The sequence below is a fragment of the Equus przewalskii genome, chromosome 5 (genome assembly GCF_037783145.1).
Source record: "Equus przewalskii isolate Varuska chromosome 5, EquPr2, whole genome shotgun sequence".
Taxonomy (NCBI): Eukaryota; Metazoa; Chordata; class Mammalia; order Perissodactyla; family Equidae; genus Equus; species Equus przewalskii.
In genome coordinates this window covers 422,788-442,918 of record NC_091835.1, presented here as the reverse complement: position 1 = coordinate 442,918, position 20,131 = coordinate 422,788, and the positions used below count along the sequence as shown (strand labels likewise).

The window sequence follows — 20,131 nt, the reverse complement described above, 5'->3', positions numbered from 1 at the left end:
CATTCTCTTACAGAGCAGCTTTTATTTACCTTTGGCTGATACATGTAATGCCCAAGTAATGTGAGACATTTTTCCATAGGTATTACAGATAAAATTCTTCCTAAAGTTACAAAGGGCCTAAAAAACCTATCATAGTATTTTAGCTCTTACGATTTCTATTTTCATACGTAAAATAAGAAAGCTTTGTTCAAACGTGATGCAGAGAGACAAATACAGCTAGAAATTTCATGAAGTCAGTCTTCTGAACTTGATCAAAGAATCCCCTAGCAGGAGCACACTACGTGTGCCTCACGTTAGGTGATTTGGAAGGTAAAAAAAAAGTACGATATGAACCCAAACCTTGAATGCAAAAGCTTAGAGTTAATTTTAAGACAAATGCATATAGGTTAGGGCAGCATGTCCAATAGCAATATAACACAAGCCACAAATGCCAGCCACATAGATGATTTTAAAAATAGTAAAACGAAATAGGTGAAATTAATTTTAATCATATATTCTGTGTAACCCCAAATTATTATTTCAACATGTACACAATATAAAAATTACTAATAAGATGTTTACATTCTTTTTTTCATACTAAGTTTTCCAAATCCAGCATACATTTTATACTTATGACACATCTCAATTCAGACTAGCCCTATTTCAAGTGTTCAACAGCCCCAAGGGCCCAGTGGCTACCCTATTGGACAGTTCAGGTTTAGAGTAATTAGACAAGAGTTTACAGGGAGTCGAGACCTTAATTGGTCCTTGAAAGAACGGTAGAATTTAGACAGGCAACTGGGAGGAAAGAAAGCATTCAGTTAGAGGAAACAGTTGGAGCAAGGACTTGGAGGCTGAACCACAGGCTCTGTGCACTGGAAGCAGTGCTTCCCTGACTGAGGGTAACGAGGGTCACTTCAGAAGGATGCTCCAGGCAGCAGGAAGCATGTAGAACAAGGGAGAGGAGTTTGGTCTCGAGGTGGTGGCCAACAGGATCCACTACAGGTTCCTAAGGAGGAAGGGATCCGATGAAAGGACGGCACCTTGCATATAAGAAGCCTCTGTGGAACCAGCTAATAAATAAACGACACATTGCAAAGATGGGCGAGGCATTATTGAGCGGTATTTATGTAAAGCAGGAGAGCCTGGAGGTCGAAAATCCAATGAGGTGGTTCAAGCTGCAGTCTAGTTTAGATCTAGAACCTGGATTTAGAGGGTGGAAGCAGGCACAGCGAGTAAGGGCACGTCTGAGCACACGACAAAAAGAAAACAATATGACTCAGCAAGAGATCAAACGGGATTGAGGAGAGCAAGGTCTCATTGTATCTAAGCTGCCATCAGTTGTAAGACACACCATTAATTTATGTTCAATTAGGAGAAAACCCTGTTCATTAAACTGGATCTCTTCTTTTTAGTGAGGACTTTTTATTTTATACTTATTAAAGGGGCTGTCTTAGACTTATTAAGGCATAGCTTTTGATTATATATCCATCCTGTATATATGTTAAAAGGAAAATATAAGTGAAATAAATCTGTGTAGGTGTTCCTAAAATTTCTTCACATTTAGAAATTTCAACTCAGAGCTGTTGATGGATGTTTTTCCACAGAATAACTTCCTCTGTGTCAAGAATGTTATTTCTTAAAAGAGCACTCCGCTATTTGCTCTGACATATTCTTCTAAGCCACTGACCCTGATTCTTCAAATTTAGATGCTGGAAATGAGCAAATTCATGTTGCACAAGAACAACAAGCATATCAAGACTGCTACCAAGCAGGGAGATTGTAAGAGGCCAAAGATCGCCAAACACACTCGATTTCAAAGACGTTAAAAGTGAAAAAAATTACATCTTAGAATGGATGAAGTATAGCATATAAATCACAGTGTCTGTACTTAGCAATTGCTCACTAAATAGATATAATAGGACTCCAAAATTTCCAGTTTGGAGGGCATGAAGAATGATGATACTCCTGACAATAATACATCAGTTGGAAAGAGGATCCAATTTTGACGGAAGGCAGCATAGTTTATTTTGCACGGGTTGAACTGGAAGTGTAGGCAGGTCATCTAAACATGTGCGAAGTTAATGGCAGGATACATTTCCATGGGGCTTTGAACTACTCTGGCCCTCATTTCTTTCTTTTCCAAACCGAATACTGCATGAGAAATTTGCATTGAATTATATTCTGTTTTATTGTGCATCTTCTGTTTTATGTGGATTAGTCTTGATTTCTCATTAAGCTTTTAGATTCCTTAATGGCTAGGACTATATCTTATGCCTCCTTTCTACTCCCTCCTCCCACCTGCTGTAGCACTATCGTGCCTGTATTACATACTAGGGAATTCAATACTTGACAGAAAGAAGATGATAGTGTAGTTAAGGTGGGACAAATAATGATAACTAACATTTATTGAGTGTTGCATGCCATTGAGATAAAGCACTCCTCGTTACACACTAGTCATTGAGATAAAGCACTAATCATCCACCGTCCTGTTTCAGCACCCCCACACTTCTGGGAAGTACATAAAATTATTTTCCATACTTGACAGATAGAAAACCTGAGGCTGTTTAAGGTTTCACATGCAGGGAAGAGAAGCCTGCTTTGAAGCCAAGTATCTCATTCTAGAACTCATGTCTTACCCTTCACACTACACCACATCCGAAGGCTGACTGCTTCCTTTCTCCTCATGATAAGAAACTTACCTCCCGGTGGCTTGTGTCCTGATTTGGCGATTCACAGGTCTGACTTTGACTGTTGATTGGAGAACTTCTCTTGGCTGCAAAGATGGAAGAAAGTCCCTTACAAATTTTATAAGATTATGGTAAGTTCATTTTATTTCATAAGTTCATTTCATTTTCAAATAAAAATCTCATTTTAATAGATCATTGTTGGTGCTGGCCCGGTGGTGCAGCGGTTAAGTTCGCACGTTCCACTTCAGTGGCCCAGGGTTTGCCAGTTTGGATCCCGGGTGCAGACCTATGCACTGCTTGTCAAGCCATGCTGTGGCAGGGGTCCCACATGCAAAGTAGAGGAAGATGGGTACAGCTGTTAGCTAGGGCCAGTCTTCCTCAGCAAAAAGAGGAGGATTGGTGGCAGATGTTAGCTCAGGGCTATCTTCCTCAAAAAAAAAGATTATTACCTTGGAAGAAGACATTTAATAATGTATGTTCTAAGAGAAATCAAACAACCAATTCAAAAATCTTAGAATTTCTAGGTTGTCAATGGAGATCTCTTCATCTATTCAGTCCGACTCAATAGGCTAAAGTGCTAAAAAGTTGGCAATAGTAAAAATAATAATTGTTAATTATTATCTACATAGTACACAGGAGTTGCCAAATCCTGTTGTAAGTATATTGCATATAGCAACTCAGTTAACACTTCCAATAACTGTATAAAAACATACGGTATATTATTAGACCCATTTTACAGATGAAGACACTCAGGCATAGGAAGTTTAACTTGCCCAAGGTCACTTGACCATATGTGAAGGTTCCAGCCCAGGCTATCTGGCTCCATCCAGGGTCTGTGCTTTAATGAACACATTAAGCTGCCCTTGAGGTAAGATTCAAAATCAGTTACATCTTTACCGGAGCATCAAGAACAGTGGGAAACTAAGATGTCGACACCCCATTTGAATTGTGAGTAAACTGGTGCTGAGGGGAAAGTGGGTACCAACCTCACAAAACCAGAGACCAATGGAGTGTCACCCACATGCCACTGCTTTTCCTTCTGGCCATGCCGTCTAAGCTGAGTTTCGTTTCCCCTCAGATGCTGGGCATCCTTTCAAGTACACAGAGATCAGGCAGAGGGGAAAGGAACCCACCATGAGCATCATCCAGAGGCCAAGGGAGGGTGAAGTGAATAGCCCCTGTTCTACGGGAGGACATAATCTCTTAACAGTTTTTATACACGCGTAAAATGATAGTTTATGTGTTAGAGAGACAGACCTAGATTTGAGGTGACTTCCTCATTTATATAGGAAGGTGATAGGACTTAAAAAAATTAAATTTATTTAATCAACATAAAGATATGGCTTCTTCAGTAATAGTTTTGTTTTACCATAGTATATTTTATTTTCTTCTGTCTTATTTCTATTGTTTTCAGCTTTTTAACCACATATATCTGTCTCCACTCTCAGATTGTTTGAATCCAATGAAATTAACCTCATTCCATCCATGGAATCTGAAGAACACTTCTGGCTATGATGTCTTTACTCATTTAGTTCCTTAATATTTGAACTGTGTGACAGACTGTTACTCTTGAATCTATAATTTATTTCAATCATTAATGTATTTTATACATGTAAGTTGTGGGATTAGTCCATACTTACTATATGAAAAAGTTCATCTTCCTTTTGAGCGACTATAGTAAGCATGATATGTCTCTAAGCATCTTATCGCATATATGAATAATAGGGCACTCCTAATTTACAAAATTCCTTAACATAATAGGTACCTTGCAAGGTTGTGTTAAATTATAGGAGGAAAAAAGTATGTAAAAATGTGTTTATAGTTTCCTTCCCTTTACAAAGCCCTTTTACATGCATAATCCTCCATTGCCTGCAGGGAAAACTTAGGGAGTAAGCAAACTATATATATACGTGTGTATACATACACATACATAAATATATTTTTGCCTCTGTAGATTTCTCACATCATTTATCTCTTTTTTAATTTTGTTATTGATGCCAAAAAATTGGTTTAGGAAGAGAAGGATGGATTTATTAAGTGCTTACTATGAAATGGGCACTGACGTGCACTTTGTGTGCACACACTATGAACATGCATTGTATGCACACTGTGAAGCCCTATAAGGTAGCATTATTATTTCCATTTTAAAGAAATGAAATGGGAACACTCAGAGAGGTTAGGTTGCACACATAGTGAGAGACACATCTGGAGTGAAGCAAGAGCTGCCCAGGCACTTTTCAAGCCGTCATCTTGTGCTTTTTCTATAGTTTGACAATAGGACTACTTCATTAGACAATTCCTGCAGTAAAACGCTTTGACAGCAACAAAACACTAAGGCGAGACTGTTAAGGAGCTGCTACTCCATCTGCCATAACGATGATGATATAATAAGAATAACAACAACCACAATAGCTACCATTTATTCACCTACTAGGTGCCTGGCATTCTTCTAAACAATTTTACAGAAATTCACTCATTTATTCCTCATAACAACTCTGTAAGTACTCATAATGTTATATTTTAACTCCTATTTTACAGATGAGGAAACTGAGGCACAGAAAGTTTAAATGACTTATCCAAAGTCACACAGCACGCAGCATGTGCCCTTGGTTTGGAGTTTCTCATCATGTGAATGAGCCCTGCACCTGGCACACCTAGAGAGCTCCCTGGAGGAATTTTCTTCCTCTTGGCTTCTTAAGGGAAAACCGTCCCATCCCCCTCACTCCTGTGTGTGGGGGAGTCTGCTAAGACCAGCCCAGGGGGCCTCTGAGACACAAACCTGTAACAATGTTCCTGATGGGCTTCACCAGTGCTGTGAAGCCAGAGACTTCGGGCTGTCTGTGCTCCCACATGGGCTGCCATATAACAAGTCCACTGGCCAGTCGGAACGTGAGGTCAGATTCCTGGGGGAAGAGAAGATCTATATCCGATGACTGGCTTCTAAGAACTGGGGGAAGGGATCAGTCAACACAAGGATTAACATCATTGACAAGATCATTTTCAAAAAGGGGTGATCTAGACCTTCTTTCATCACACAAAGGAGTGTTTCCAGGGTAAACCAAGAGCCCTAAATTATCACCACAATTACTACGGAAATCACGGTGTCTGCTTTAGTAGGCAAAATTAATAATTAATTAAAATGCAGCTTGGGCAAGGCATGAAACACACAAATTATTGTTTTGTGTTAGCAGTGATCACGGCCTACTCATTTCAAGAGTCTTGGCAGATCTCTTGTGCTTATCGTTACCATTCCTCTTAATAATTTAATTGTCCTTCTTTCTCTCTCATAAGGCAATATCCTCAGATGCTGGCCATTTTGACTTTCTGTTCTCCAGTCCATCTCTTGTTCTTGTATTTCATGGAGTCAGGAACATATATTTTGACCCTTCATAGTGTATTATTTTGTAATGTTGCCTTCTCCACAATCTTTAATTTCTCTGGGGCAGGAATATGTCGGGCATCCTCCCTCCCCCATAGGTCCTGGCATCATCACAATTCTCAAAAAAGCATTAGAAATTGGTACAACTCATACTCATTCAATTTATGTATAATTTAAGTTCTCTTCCAAGGGGTACATTTTCTGCTTCATCATTACAACATTTTGAGTGGCTGATATGTTTAAAATGCAATGTCATATTGTCTAAGTGCAAATATATGACATCCTGAGATTACATTTTAAGCAACTTAGCTTGTCACAACAATGTAGAAATGGAAGCAGAGAACATGATCACAGATTAAGGAACACAGTGAGATGCAGGAATTCCCTAGGGCAGTGATTTGCAGCCTTGGTTTGCATATTATAATCACCTGGGGAGCTTTTAAAACTTTTAAAAGCTTTTAAAAGGCCCAGGTCCCACTTCCTCCTCTACCCAGACCAATTAAATTAGAATCGCTGTGAGGTTTTCTTAAGTTCCCCCTCATGACTCTCACCCGTAGCCATGGTTAAAAACCACTTAGGAACAAATTGGAAAAAAAGAAAAAGAAAAAGTGATTCTGTAAACGGTGAATCAATGTAGCTCAGTGTCAAAGGAAGCTTCAACTGGAAAAGCTGATGAAATCCCTGAACAAATCTGCACGCTGGTACAGAGAGGACTGTTCTGCGGGCTATAGACTGGGCTCCTGGCACTACAGCAGGGCCCGCAATGGGAAAGCCTTTAGGATTCCCTATGGAAGTATTAGGAAAGCACATACAGCAAATTCATTCAGCGTTCATTCTACAAATATTTATAGACCACCTACAATGTACCTAGCCAGTCCTGGTGGTCAAGTGGTTAAGATTCAGCACTCTCATCATCCCAGTCCAGGTTCCTTTCCTGGTCAGGGAGCCACACCACCCATCTGTCGGGTGTCATACTATGGCAGCTGTGTGTCGCTGTGATGCCAAAAGCTATGCCACCGGGATTTCCAATACCAGTAGGGTCACCCATGGTGGACAGGTTTCAGTGGAGCTTCCAGACTACATAGACTAGGAAGGAGGACCTGGCCACCCACTTCCAAAAAATTGACCATGAAAACCCTATGAATAGCAGCAGAGCATTGTCTGATAGAGCGCCAGACAGTGAGAGGATGGCACAAAAAGACCGGCGGGGTTCCGCTCTGCTGGATACAGGGTGGCTAGGACTTGGAATCGACTCATCAGCACTAACAACAGCTATGTACCTGGTACTATTCTAGGTTCTGGGATCGAAGTGAACAAAGCATACAAAAATCCCTGCTCTCCTAGTGCAAAAGAGACAAAGTAAAGCAGGTAAAGGGAGGCATTGAACGAGGTGCTGAAGTTTTAGACAGGATAGCCAGGAAAGGCCTCATCGTGAAGGTGACTTCTGAGTAAGGGTCTGAATGAAATGAAGGAGCTGCCATGTAGATATTTCCAGAAAAAGCATTCCGTGAAAAGGGATCAGGAAGTGCAAAGGTCCTAAGTAGGCTCATGTGTGGAGTAAAAGCCAAGAGACTGATGCCTGGAGTCAAGTGAACCACAGAAGAGTAGGAAAAAATAAGGTTGGAGAAGCTATGGCGTCCCAAATAATACAGGGCCTGATAGGTCATAGTAAGGACTTCAGCAATTACTGAGTAAGAAGGGAAGCTGCGGGAGGGTTCTGAGTAGCAGAGTAACATCATTGGATGTATGTTTTGATAGGATCACTCAGCTAATAAGAATAGTTTAAGAAAGGCCAGGGGTGGAAAGAGGCACAATTTAGGGAGCTATTATTCTCATCTAGGTGAAAGATGATTAGACCATGGTGTTAGCAGAGGGCAAAATGAGAAGCGGTATATTCTGGATACATTTTGAAGATACTGTTTACAGAATTTGCTAATTGACTGGAAGTGGAGTGTCAAAGAAAGAAGTGGCAAAGATTTTTGGCTTTGCCATTGGTAAAGATGAGCAAAATGAAGGAGGGACAGGTTTGGGGACATCCAGAGCCACGTTTCAAAAATGCTAAGTTTGAGATGCCTGTTAAGTATCCAGCTAGACATACTGAGTAAACAGCTAGTCAGACAGGTCTGGAGTTAAGGGGAGAGTAAGCCACTCCCCTTGAAACGGTCATGGGCAAGTCTGCATACTACTATGTATGCTGTGAGAGCTACATATTTTTTATTCCCTATAGCATCTAGAACAATACTTCCCTGAGAGCAACAATAAAACGATAAAACAATAGTGCTAGTAAAAATATCTAACAATAATTGTTACATCACGGTATTATGTATGAATCACTGTACAGTATTTTCTGTGTGTCGTCTTACTCCCTTATTGACACTCCAATTCCAGGCCATAAGTAAAACTTGGGGGTCTTGAGCCAGTTTTCCTCAACTATCTATGTCATCTCCCCTGCAAGAAGACCTCGTTCCCTTCTTATTAATAATACATAATACTAATAGCAATAAAATGCCAACATTAAAAGCAACTAACATTTGTTACTGCCTCCTTATGTGTCAGCTTGAGCACTATACTTCATTTAATCCTCACAACAGCCCATAAATTTTTTTTTTTTGAGGAAGATTAGCCCTGAGACAGCTACTGCCAATCCTCCTCTTTTTGCTGAGGAAGACTGGCCCTGCTAACATCCGTGCCCATCTTCCTCTACTTTATATGTGGGATGCCTACCACAGCATGGCTTGCCAAGCGGTGCCATGTCCGCACCTGGGATCTGAACCGGTGAACCCCAGGCCACCGGGAAGCAGAATGTGCGAACCTAACCGCTGCGCCACTGGGCAGGCCCCATAAAATTATTTTTATGTTCAATTTACACTTGAGAAAACTGAGACTTAAAGTAAAAGCCTTAGACTATGCTCCATGCCATAGAGTCAGGAGCAGCAAGTACTGGATTCAAAGCACGCCTGTTTCCAAAACTTGGACGCTCAGCACATCTTCAAATAAAATTACAGCCATTCTGGCCACTCCTATTCTTCCACACTTTCTAATCCAGAGGATATTTCTCCATAAACAGACATCTTTATGAGCTACCTTTTTTTTAAGGAGCTTTCTCTCCTGCCCTCTTCATTTTAAGGACCATGTACCTACATGTAACGGCTACTTTTGGCACCTGGATCAACTTCTGATAATCATTTGGGTTTACTCCGAGAATCAGTCATTAAACATTTATCAAATGCCTCATATATGCCAGATGCTCTTCCAGACACTGGAGATGCAGCATGACCTGAACAGGCAGCATCCTCGTGCTCAAGAACCTCTGTTCTAAGGGGAGCAATGGGCAACAAGCATGTCGACAGACACATAACATAATTTCAGGTACTGAGGAGTGCCGAGAAGGAAAAATAAGTACAATCGTGTACCAGTAGCACTGAAGCAGCCAGGGAAATTCCTTCTGAGGTGGTGACACTTGAGTTGTGAATAAACTGAGGAGAAGGACGTGGTCATGTGAAAGTCCAGGAGTAGAGGGTGGGGTAATGTTTCAAATAGAAGGAAAAACCAGTGCAAGGACTTGAAAGCAAGAATAAACTTGTTGAGTTTGCAGGGGAGCCTCTGCTGAGCCTGGAGGATCGTGAACAACAGCGAGGCTGGTGAGACAGAGGGAGATGAGGCCCAGAGGATGGGCAGGAACCAGTCCTGCGGGTCCCTCGGCCAGGGGATGGTGTCCGTGAAAGTGATGCTTTCTATTAAGTGTAACGTTTATGAAAGACTTTTTTAAATGGAAAGTCAAAGCTTTTAAAGTAGCAACTTAATTTGATTTAACAACATTTAAAATTCTTACTATGTTTGATGAGCAATGTGGCCAACGCATGTGAAGCGTTCTGGGAATTTATGGATAATTTCAATTCTATTCCTACTAGCAATGGGACAGAGTCAAGTGAAAGTGAATTTTAACTAAAATTAGAATGGGTGAAAAGACTCACTAGTCCACACCCTTGTTAGTGATTGCTAATGGTCTCACAACGACCTTCACATACATACATATATGAATATATATATATATTGCTAACTTGAAACATCCATTCATCAGGACCCTAACACTTTATTAAAGAACAGTTAGGCATATTAATTCCTTCTTATGTCTTATCAGAGCACTTAGATGGAATACTGTAATTTATTCATCCACAGAAGTGACAAACAGTTCTTGATTTCTTTCCTTGTGTTGGAACTATACTATATCTTCACATATAGCCACAATTTTATGCAATGGAGGATCCAACAGGTTAAGTAATATCACCAAGATCACACAGCTAGAAGATGGTGGCACAGGAACTTCAAATTAGACTGTCTCTTTCAGATCCAAGGGGTACACAGATATAATTGTATTTTAACACAATTGGTTTCCATGTGATCCTCTGTTTTGTATTTTAAGCATTTAAAAATAATATGAAAAGCAATTCTCAGGTTGTACCAAACTGTCAAAAAGTCCACAGCACATAAAAATAAAAAATGTATGCTCTATACTCTGCATTATAATAAAGGTCGCTACAAAATGCTAGAGAAATCAAAGGAGACAGTGACTAAGTCTACATGGGGAAGGTCAGAGGAGAAGCTTCATGGAAATGATGACACTGAAGTTGAAGTCTGAAGAACCATGAGAGGAACAGAGGATGGCAAGGAGGGCAGAGCAAACAGCAAGGGAATGGTTCCTATAGTTCCCAGAGCTGGATCATGAGGGGGCCAATAGGGTTTGGCAGTTGATAACAGAGGATCTTAGGCCCCAGATCATGCTTATCTTTATATGCCATGTTTAATATGTTGGGCATTATCTTGGGCAGGTGGAGGACCACTGAAGTTTTCAAGTAGGTAAATGGTACATGGAGATTTGTGTCTTTGAAATAATGTTCAGTAGTATAATATAGAAATAAAGATCTCCATATTGTGGCTTGTATAAGATCATACAAAGACATGGACAACCAAATAGAGAAAGACCATTTGAAGCCTACCCTCACCTCACCTGTATCCCACCGCAGCCTGACACTAGCTTTCTGCTTACCTTGATCCTGTGGACCAGAGGAGCAAAGAGAAACACAAAGAGCTCCACGGTAGCCATGGAGTTCTGGAAGATCTTCCTCCGGTTGTTCTCTTCTTCATCGTGGGAGCTGCTCTGGCAAGGCTGCCCTGGAGAACTCTGGTTTTCAACCTGGTGGATGAAAGCGCTACTGCTGCCACCCCAGCTGGAGCCTCGGTCTGTGCCCCCAAATCGCTCGCTATTGCAGTCCTGGGGGGCCTCCAGGAGCATCCAGTGCAGGGTGTGAAGGAGCTTCGTCTCAGCAACACCCAATTTATCCTGGTGGCCTGCATGGGACAACCACACAGACAGGTTAGGACAAACTCTGTGAGCAGAACAATGGATGTCAACCTTGGGTCTGGGAAGAACATTCCTGCTTCGCTCTGTGGTTCAATTTCCTGGGAGACACTAGCATTTCTCTGTACCTCTTATAACCACTGCTGGAAGGGCTCATTATTATTCAGAGCTTTCTAACCAGCTGCAATCTCTGCAGAATGCTGTGCTGTCACAGGAGGAGAAACCACATGCATTACATCTCTTCTGTCAGATACTCATATATATTTCCAAATAGGAATCATAATGGTTTTTTTTCTTTTAAAGGTTGGCACCTGAGCTAACAACTGTTGCCAATCTTCTTTTTTTTTTCTTTTTCTTCTTTTCCCCAAAGCCCCCTCATACATAGTTGCATATTCTAGTTGTAGGTCCTTCTGGTTGTGCTATGTGGGACACTGCCTCAGCATGGCTTGATGAGCGGTGCCATGTCTGCAGCCAGGATGCAAACCAGCGAAACCCTGGGTGGCCGAAGGGCAGCATGTGAACTTAACCACTCGGCCACAGGCCCGGCCCCAGCATAGTAGTTAAGGGTATAAGCTCTGAAGATAACAACTACTCTATTTTAGGCAGTGTGACCAAGAAAGGGCCCTCTACAAAGGTAACATTTGAGCAGAGACCCAAATGAGGGGAAGGAACTGGATAGAGACGAGCATGTACACCACCATGGGGTAGATGCCTAGGACTTAGTACCATGTGAGAAAGGAAATCTGCAAAGTAATCTGAAAAAGAAAAATAACCTTTATGCATATGCACACACATACGCACAATACTACAAAGTTAAAGTGGTTGCTCTAGGAGTTGGGAGGGCAAAAGGGACAATTCTGATTGGAATCCATCTTAGATGGGTGATAGTCTTTAGCTTCCCTATAATATTTTAGTGTTTCAAAGGAGAATATATTCACATGTAACTTGTAAAATTGAAAATAAGAGAGCCAGTTCCCTCATTGGTAAAATGGAGATCATAGTCGTAGCAACGTGAAGAGGATTTCGTGCGTATTAAACGACATAATGTGTTTACAGCACCTGGGAAAATAGTAAATACCCAATAAATGTGGTTGTTATGACTGAATATAAAGGACAATGGTATGCCATAGAGGAGCAACACAGGAACACCAACCTAGCTTGTTTCTGTTTGAAAGCAGAGTCGCAGTGCAGTGGAGGACATGGGGCAAAGCAGCCTGCACCAGCTCCCATCTGGAAATGCTCTGGATGGCTTCCGAGAGGGCTGGAGAGAGGCCGTGCAGCTTGTTTTCTACCAACACTCGTTCAAAGGACTGTTGATACAAAATAAAAAGGCATGTAAAATAAGGAATCAGAGACTCTGATTGGTGAGAAAATGGACATCAAGTTACTACAAGATGCATATCTCTGGACCCAGTTCTTCAGAGGGCACTCGCGTGGCTCTTCATTGTGTATGTTGACATGCAATGGGTCAGCGATAATTTCCTACTGTTTACACATTTTCAGATTTTTGATCTAAAGTATATGGCTTGAATTATGAAATGATTTTTCTTTCCACCAAAATAAGCTTCCTCTAAAAAAGAGTACAAGACATTTAACTCATTAAATTTTGGGATGTAGTATTTTATAAAATGCTGCTGAGACAACCAACGTGACAGGCAGGCCAAAGTGAAACATCTTTTGTGAAAGCATCTTGAGGGACAGAATCTATGTCAACCTTCCACAGTTGTTTAGTAAGACACAATTCTTTCAAAAAATCTGATTTGGGGTTATTCCATGTCCTTAGCAATGACCTGGCACAAGACGTTCCTTACCTAATGCTTGTAACCATAAAGATACTTAATGTATCTGTTGAGTAAAGAAAGAAGGGGAGAAAGAGAAGAACGGAGGGAAATAAGCCCCCTTTAGTTTTTTGCTTTGCTGTTTATTAAATTGTCTATCCTGGCCCTGGACACTTCTAGAGAAAGAAGCCTCCCAGAGCAAGTTTGACCTACATAGTTCTTTTTTATTCTTGAAGGGGAAGGAGTATATAGTATATAAGGTGTTGGGGAAAGTGTAGCTACCAAATATTAGAATTAAAAGTTTAATAAAAATTTGACTTGTATGAACAGAATCTGTTTGCTACTTGATGCCCCAAATGGGCAACAAAATTGTGTAAGTACACTCTAGAGGGACAATAACACAAGTCCCATGTGTTCAAGTTGTATTATTGGAATTATTAGGATACCTGAGAAAAAGACATGGTTTAACATAGAGATTCTCCAACGAAGACTCTTTACTTTGTGACTTAAAAGAGAAAAATAAGAAATTCACCTTCATAATAAAAGGCACGCTGAGGTTTGGTTAAGGAGTGTAATCAGAAATACCATCTTTTGTGTTTTTTAAAGGAAACTAAATAAAAGCAGACCCAAATTCTTTTAAATTCTCCAGCCTTCAGGTATCTAAGTATTCATTAAGTGAAGGGTGAGTGTGTTAGACATTCAAAGGTTACAAAGAATTTGTACAGTCTTGATGAATACATTTTAGAAGATGCGTTACATATTTTATAATCTCAGGCAGCTCTAGCTACTTAGTATGACTGTCTTCTTAAATGTTACTAATATAATTTTTTAAACCCTGGAAATTGTTTTCTATATTTATATCTCTATATCTATCATCTATCTAGCTATTTATCTATCTATGAATGTGACTTAGTTATTTGATATTGTGTGACTACATTAAAATGTCAGACATATCTTTGCCAAGAACAGAGAAAAGTCAGGATTATTTTAAGCTAGCAAAATTGTAAGCACGATTTAAGCAAGGCTCAGAGATTTCAAGTGGCAAATTACTCTAACTTGAGCTAAGCGCAACAACAAATTCCATTAAAAGGTCCTTAATTACAAAGTTATATTTAAAAAATATCTCTGTGACAACTTTAAAGGGCAGGAGATACAACAAAAGAAATTCCTATTTGAGTGTGTATTTGTGTGTGTGTGTGTGTGTCTAATTCTCCTGTTGGCTTCCATCACAGTTTGTGGCCCTGACATATCTCAGAGCCCTTACTAGAAGGACATGCTGCAGTCATTTGCAAATATTCATGATAATATCCAAATGGGTAGGTTTCCACTTTTAGGTTATAATATATGCAAGTGAAGACCTTTATGTGAGCTCCAAATTTTAATGAAGTCTGAAAAATCTATCTCAATTTTGCTTCACAATTTCACGTCTTTTGTTCTCGGTTTGTAAAATGGAAATTTATAGGGATACAGGATTCCTTTAGAACCTCAGGACAAGCGCACCGTATTTAGCCTAAATGTTAATAGCATTATTTTAGTAATTATGTTGTATCATCCATCTTCAGACTTCCACAACAAATACAGGACATTAAAGTTCAGAATTGCATATTACTTTGTTTGAGTAGTTCATGGACACCTATCCTATGAACTTCCATTACATAACAGTCCAGATTTTGTTGATTAAGGATTTGACTTATTAAGCTTGCCTTGCAAGGCTCCACTACCTGGTTCTCTAGTCTCTCTATCCTGTCTTTTACTGCTCCTCCTCTCCCCACTCTGGGTGAAGGATCTTTAGATTTGCTGTTCCCTCTGCTCTTCCCTCACCTATTCCTCCATGTTTTCTTCCAAGTCTTCATCCAAGGGTTACGTTAGCAAGCAAACCTTATTCAACCACCACTTCTAAGATGAAACTCCCACCCTAGTGCTCCTAATTTCCTTTCTTGCTTAATTTTTCTCCATAGCACTTATGACCATCTGGTTACTGTGTGTTTTACTTACTTGTGTGTGGCCTGTCCTCCCCCCACTAGAATGCACAATCTATATTTGATTATTGCTCTATCCCGTCATCTAACACTGAGCCTGGCACACAGTAGGTGCACAATGATATTTGCCAATTAATGCATACAGTCAGTATGATTTAACGTCTTTCTTTGGGTTGAAATTGCCACACAGAATATGAAAATAATCATTAAAGGGTGAATGTCACATACCACACAAGAGGCTTCGTATTGCTTCCCCAGTTTAGGCCTCAAAAATGCACTGAAAAATTAATAGAGATATTTGTTATAAATATAAGTAAAATTATTATTAGAGCATCTTTATGACATTTTTCACGAATAAGACATGGTGCTATGAAACTCAAACTTCATGCTGTCCTACAGCTTGTTAATGAGCAGCTGTTGAACAGCTGAAGACATTTGTTTTTACATGTGTATTACATATATGAAAGAGGTATGGATCTCTAGGTATTTTGTATCCACTCATTCTGAAGACTTTTACCTTATTAGGTTCTAAATCGCCAATGGTTAGAAGTGGTGCATTACTCCTGTGTACAGTCATATTAAAAACTGAAAAGATGAACACAGGTTGTAGGTCATGATTTCTAGAATCTAATTTCTTATCTGATAAATCTCTAAAATAGGAAGAAGGAGAAGGAGAAGAAGAAGAAAAGGAAAAAGGAGGAAGAGGAGGAGGAGGAGAATGGAAACCTTGTTTCCTCTTTATTGGAATAGATTTCAAGACTTTCCAGGAAAAAGAAAAATTCCTTATCAAAAGTCATTCTCCCCCTGGGCTTTAACGAGGAAGATTACACTGGCTGAATCCGAGCAAAAATGGTTAACAAGTGGGCAAAGCAGATATACGCCAAAAAGGAGCTGGAAAAACAACAGGTCACTGGGCTGGAATTACAGCAGGAGATGGAGGGGGAATTGGACGCAGGAGCACAACCAGTCATAATTATCTTCCCTAGTTCCCCGCCCCCACTTCCTAGCCTCTCTGCCCTCCCACCCCCTAAATAATGTATATATTTATTCGACAACTGCCTAGCTGCTTGTGGTCAAACTTCACTGAAATATTTTTTAAATGCGTATTTTCAAGCGAGTGCAGAGGGCTTGCTTTCCAGCCCCCGAGAGGGAGCTGCAGGCTGTGGCGCGGCCTCAGTAGCAGTGCCAGCGGCGACGGAGGAGTCGGCCCGGGCGGCCCCAGGAGCGCCCCCAGCCCCGGGTAGCACGCGGCGCGCCCTCTGCGCCCCTCACCTGGTTTGCCGCCACAGGAAGGTCTGGATGGGCAAGGGGATGCCGCGGCCGCTGTCCTGCTCCTGGCCCTCGGAGCTCTTCCTCTTCACCATGATGGTGGCTCCTGGGAGTCCTACTGCAGGACCCAGCGCTGGCTCCTCGCTAGCCGCCACCGCCGCCTCCTCCTCCTCCCGCTGCTCTCCCCAACACTCATCCCCTCCTTCCCCGAGGCAGAGCTGGCTCTCTCCGCCCTGATCCCCCGTTCCTCTTCCCTCCCCCCACCCCTCCCCGCGCGTGGAACATGGCTGCGGGAGGAGGGGAGGGCTGGAGGAGCCGCGGAGCGAGGAGGGGGGCGCTCGGAGGAGCCGTCCGCCTCGCCGCCCCCGCGCCCGCTCCTTGCTTTCAGCACCTCCCACTGTGGACAGCGGCCCGCGCCGGCCAGCCCGGCGGCAGACGAGAGCAGTGGGCAGGCTGAGCGGCAGCGGGACCGCCAAAAGGGTCCACGCTGCGCATCGCACGCTGGTCCCCTGCGCCGCCTCTTCAGTGCCCAGGATTCGGCCTCCTCTCCTCGAAGCTGCACCCCGGGACTGTCCCCTGTCCTGCTTCCCAACCTCAGCGTCCGAAGAATTGTCACGATCTGGGGAGGAGGAGCTTTGGGGAACCGCAGAGCAGTCGCTAACCCTGGCATCGTTCGCACCTCTAGGAAGGAGGTCAGGAGTCTACCCTCAAGGTTGAGCAGAAGGAGCAGATGAAAATTATTAGAAGTGTAAACCAGAGAAGGGAGCAAGCTTGGCGAGACAGAGAAAGCTTGAAAGTTCTCTGATGTGAGAATTTATTTTAAAATGGTAACCACCAGAAATTAACCTTGCTTGTTTTGCCAAAGCAGGACTGTCTCCAAACTAACCAGTTGTGAGTTAATTACAACTTGAAAAGGAACATTTGAATCATGCTGTTAGGAAATGTGGTTTATCATAGTCCATCAGTGCAGTTGGGTGATCCTGTTCATCCCTTCGGTATCTGCCATTTCCTTCAGTTGTCATAGTCAAATGCCTATCTACTCTATAGGTGGATTACTGTTAAATGTTTAACCATAAAACAAGTAGGGGTGGGGTGAAGTAAAGCAGTCTGAGTAGAAAACCATTGCTGTGGATCCAGCTACCTGCAAACAAACAAACATAGTCAGGCACATTTTTGAACAAAGATATTGGTGTAACCCATGAAATGGAGAATCAGACCACAGTGCCTGATATCAACAGATAGAAACATTTCCTGTGTAATTAACTGCATATACATCTACTCCATATAGAGAGAACTATATGGTATAAATTGGTATTTTCAGTCACGGAAATAAAGTCTTCATTTAATTTCTTGAAGTCGTCTTTTAATATGAATCTTGTAACAAGGAAAGATAGATTCCAAATATAGTTTATTCAATGCATATTTATTGAGTCCATTTTATATGCCAAGCACTAATCTATATAGGTTCCATCTCATAAGGAATTCACAGGATTGAAGTGAAGACAGACCTGTAAAGAAAAGGGAGACATGATACGGATTCACTTATGAACAAATGGACAAGGCAGAAAATATGGGCAGGAATCAGTGGAGAAAGTCCTTGTATGGTGGGCTAGGAAGTTTGGATAGGAAGAGTTTATGCAGGGAAGCAAAAACTTCATTTCCATTTAAGGGTGATTGATGTGACAAAATGTAGAGGTCGTTTGAAATAGGCAAGAGCTGTGGATGGTAACCCCACCAGGTTACCCATCCAGATCTAGAAATGAGAGAAATATTCCATGAGACCCTGAACCAAGGCCATGACAGCTCAGCTAGAGATAGGGAGATGAGCTTTAATGACACTGCAGAGGTGAAATTAATAGGACTTGATAACCATGGGGGTATAGGAAAGTAAAAATAGATAGCACAGTGGTTAAGAGCTTAGGTCTTGAGCCAGACAATTTTGACTCTAGCCCTAGCTCATACTAGATATAATACCCTGAGAAAGGTTCTTTGCCAAGTTTTCCAGACAATAGTACCTTCTCTATAGAGATGTAGTGAGGATTAAATGTTAATACTTGTAAAGAATTTAAGGGAGTCCCTGGTCTATATTAAGCCCTCCACAAATGTCAACCAGAGCTCTAAGTTTTCTGTTTTGAGCAACCGAGTAAATGATGATCTCATTTATAGAGAGAAAAAGTTGACAGGGAGAATCGTGTTCTTATTTTATGCGTTTGTATGGGAGCACTAATGAGTTTTCCTTGAGTCTCTTTTGGAAATTCCAATGGATATCATGAACAGGCAGCTAGAAATATGGGTATGGAATTCAGAAGAATCAACTAGGTGGGATAAATCGATTAACACGGTGTAAAAAGTAGCTGTAAACATGGAAGTAGATAAACTAATCCAGGAGAATATATGGAAAGAGAAAAAGAAACAGCCCAACTGGAAGTAGAGGGGACATCAGCTTTAGTCTATTGCTGCAAAGGATGTTGTTAAGAGGTGACAGCAGAAGATAAGATAGTAGGGTAGGTAGACTGCTAAGACAGCCGCCCAAGATTCCCTCTCCCTGGTGTACATATATACCTTCTCCAAGTTATTCAATCAAATACAAATTTAGGTGCTGCTGTGAAACTATTTAGATGAACCTTCTTGATATTTTTAAAAAATTATTCTTAATAACTCTTTATTGTTAGAGAAGTTTTGGGTTTACAGACAAATTAAACAAAAAGTATAGAAAGTTCTCATATACTCTCTCTCTTCCAGCCCACAGTTTCCTGTATTATTAACAATTTGAATTGATGTGGTCCTTTTGTTATTGTTGGTGAGCCAATGTTGATACATCATTATTAACTAAATGTATGGATTACATTAGAGTTCATGCTTTGGGTTGTGCAGCTTTATTGGTTTTGCCAAATAATGTCATGGATCCATCATTATGATCATACAGAATAGTCTCATGCACTAAAACTCCTCTGTGCTTTACCTATTCATCCCTCCCTAGCCCCGGAAACTTTTCTTTTCACTGTCTCTAGTTTTACCTTTTCCAGAATGTGATATAGCTGAAATCATATAGTACCTAACCTTTTCAGATTGGCTTCTTTCACTTAGCAAAATACATTTAAATTTCATCCATGTCTTTCTTTCTTTCTTTTTTTTTTTTTTTTGAGGAAGATTAGCCCTGAACTAACATCCACCACCAATCCTCCTCTTTTTGCTGAAGATTGGCCCTGAGCTAACATCTGTGCCCATCTTCCTCTATTTTACATGTGGGACGCCTGCCACTGCATGGTTTGATAAGTGGTGCATAGGTCCACACCAGGGATCTGAATCAGTGAACCCCAGGCTGCCAAAGCAGAGCACACGAACTTAACTGCTGCACCCCAGGCGGGCCCCTAACCATGTCTTTTTGTGGCTTGATAGCTCATTTCTTTTCTTTGCTGAGTAATATTCCATTGTATAGATGTACCACAGTTTGTTTATCCATTCATCCATTAAAGGACATCTCAGTGGCTTCCAACTTTTGATAATTTTGAATAAAAAATCTGCAAACATTTCATGTGTAGCTTCTTGTGTGGATGTAAGTTTTCAACTCATTTGGTTAAATATCTAAGAGTACAATTTTAAGACCATGAATTGGCTTTGTAAGAAACTGCCAAATTGTCTTCCAAAGTGGCTGTACCATAGAATATTTTTAAAATAAGAGGGTTGGACATATTTAT

General features: G+C 41.1%; 1 protein-coding gene across 36 annotated transcripts in view; it reads right to left on the bottom strand.

Annotated features, from left to right (window-relative positions):
- UNC80 (unc-80 homolog, NALCN channel complex subunit) overlaps positions 1–16,570 on the bottom strand; it is a 218,466-nt gene extending 201,896 nt beyond the window's left edge. For all 36 annotated transcript variants that reach the window (XR_011540150.1, XR_011540151.1, XM_070619770.1 and 33 more), the window contains exons 1-6: positions 16,437–16,570; positions 15,393–15,441; positions 12,561–12,717; positions 11,096–11,397; positions 5,449–5,572; positions 2,682–2,755 (exon numbers count right to left, since the gene is read on the bottom strand). Coding sequence is in view for 34 of the 36 variants with exons in the window: in XM_070619770.1 (XP_070475871.1) it covers positions 2,682–2,755; positions 5,449–5,572; positions 11,096–11,397; positions 12,561–12,717; positions 15,393–15,441; positions 16,437–16,528 (798 nt within the window). In the remaining 2 variants the exon portion in view is untranslated. The remainder of the gene's footprint in view (positions 1–2,681; positions 2,756–5,448; positions 5,573–11,095; positions 11,398–12,560; positions 12,718–15,392; positions 15,442–16,436) is intronic.
- Between the last annotated feature and the right edge of the window lie 3,561 nt (positions 16,571–20,131).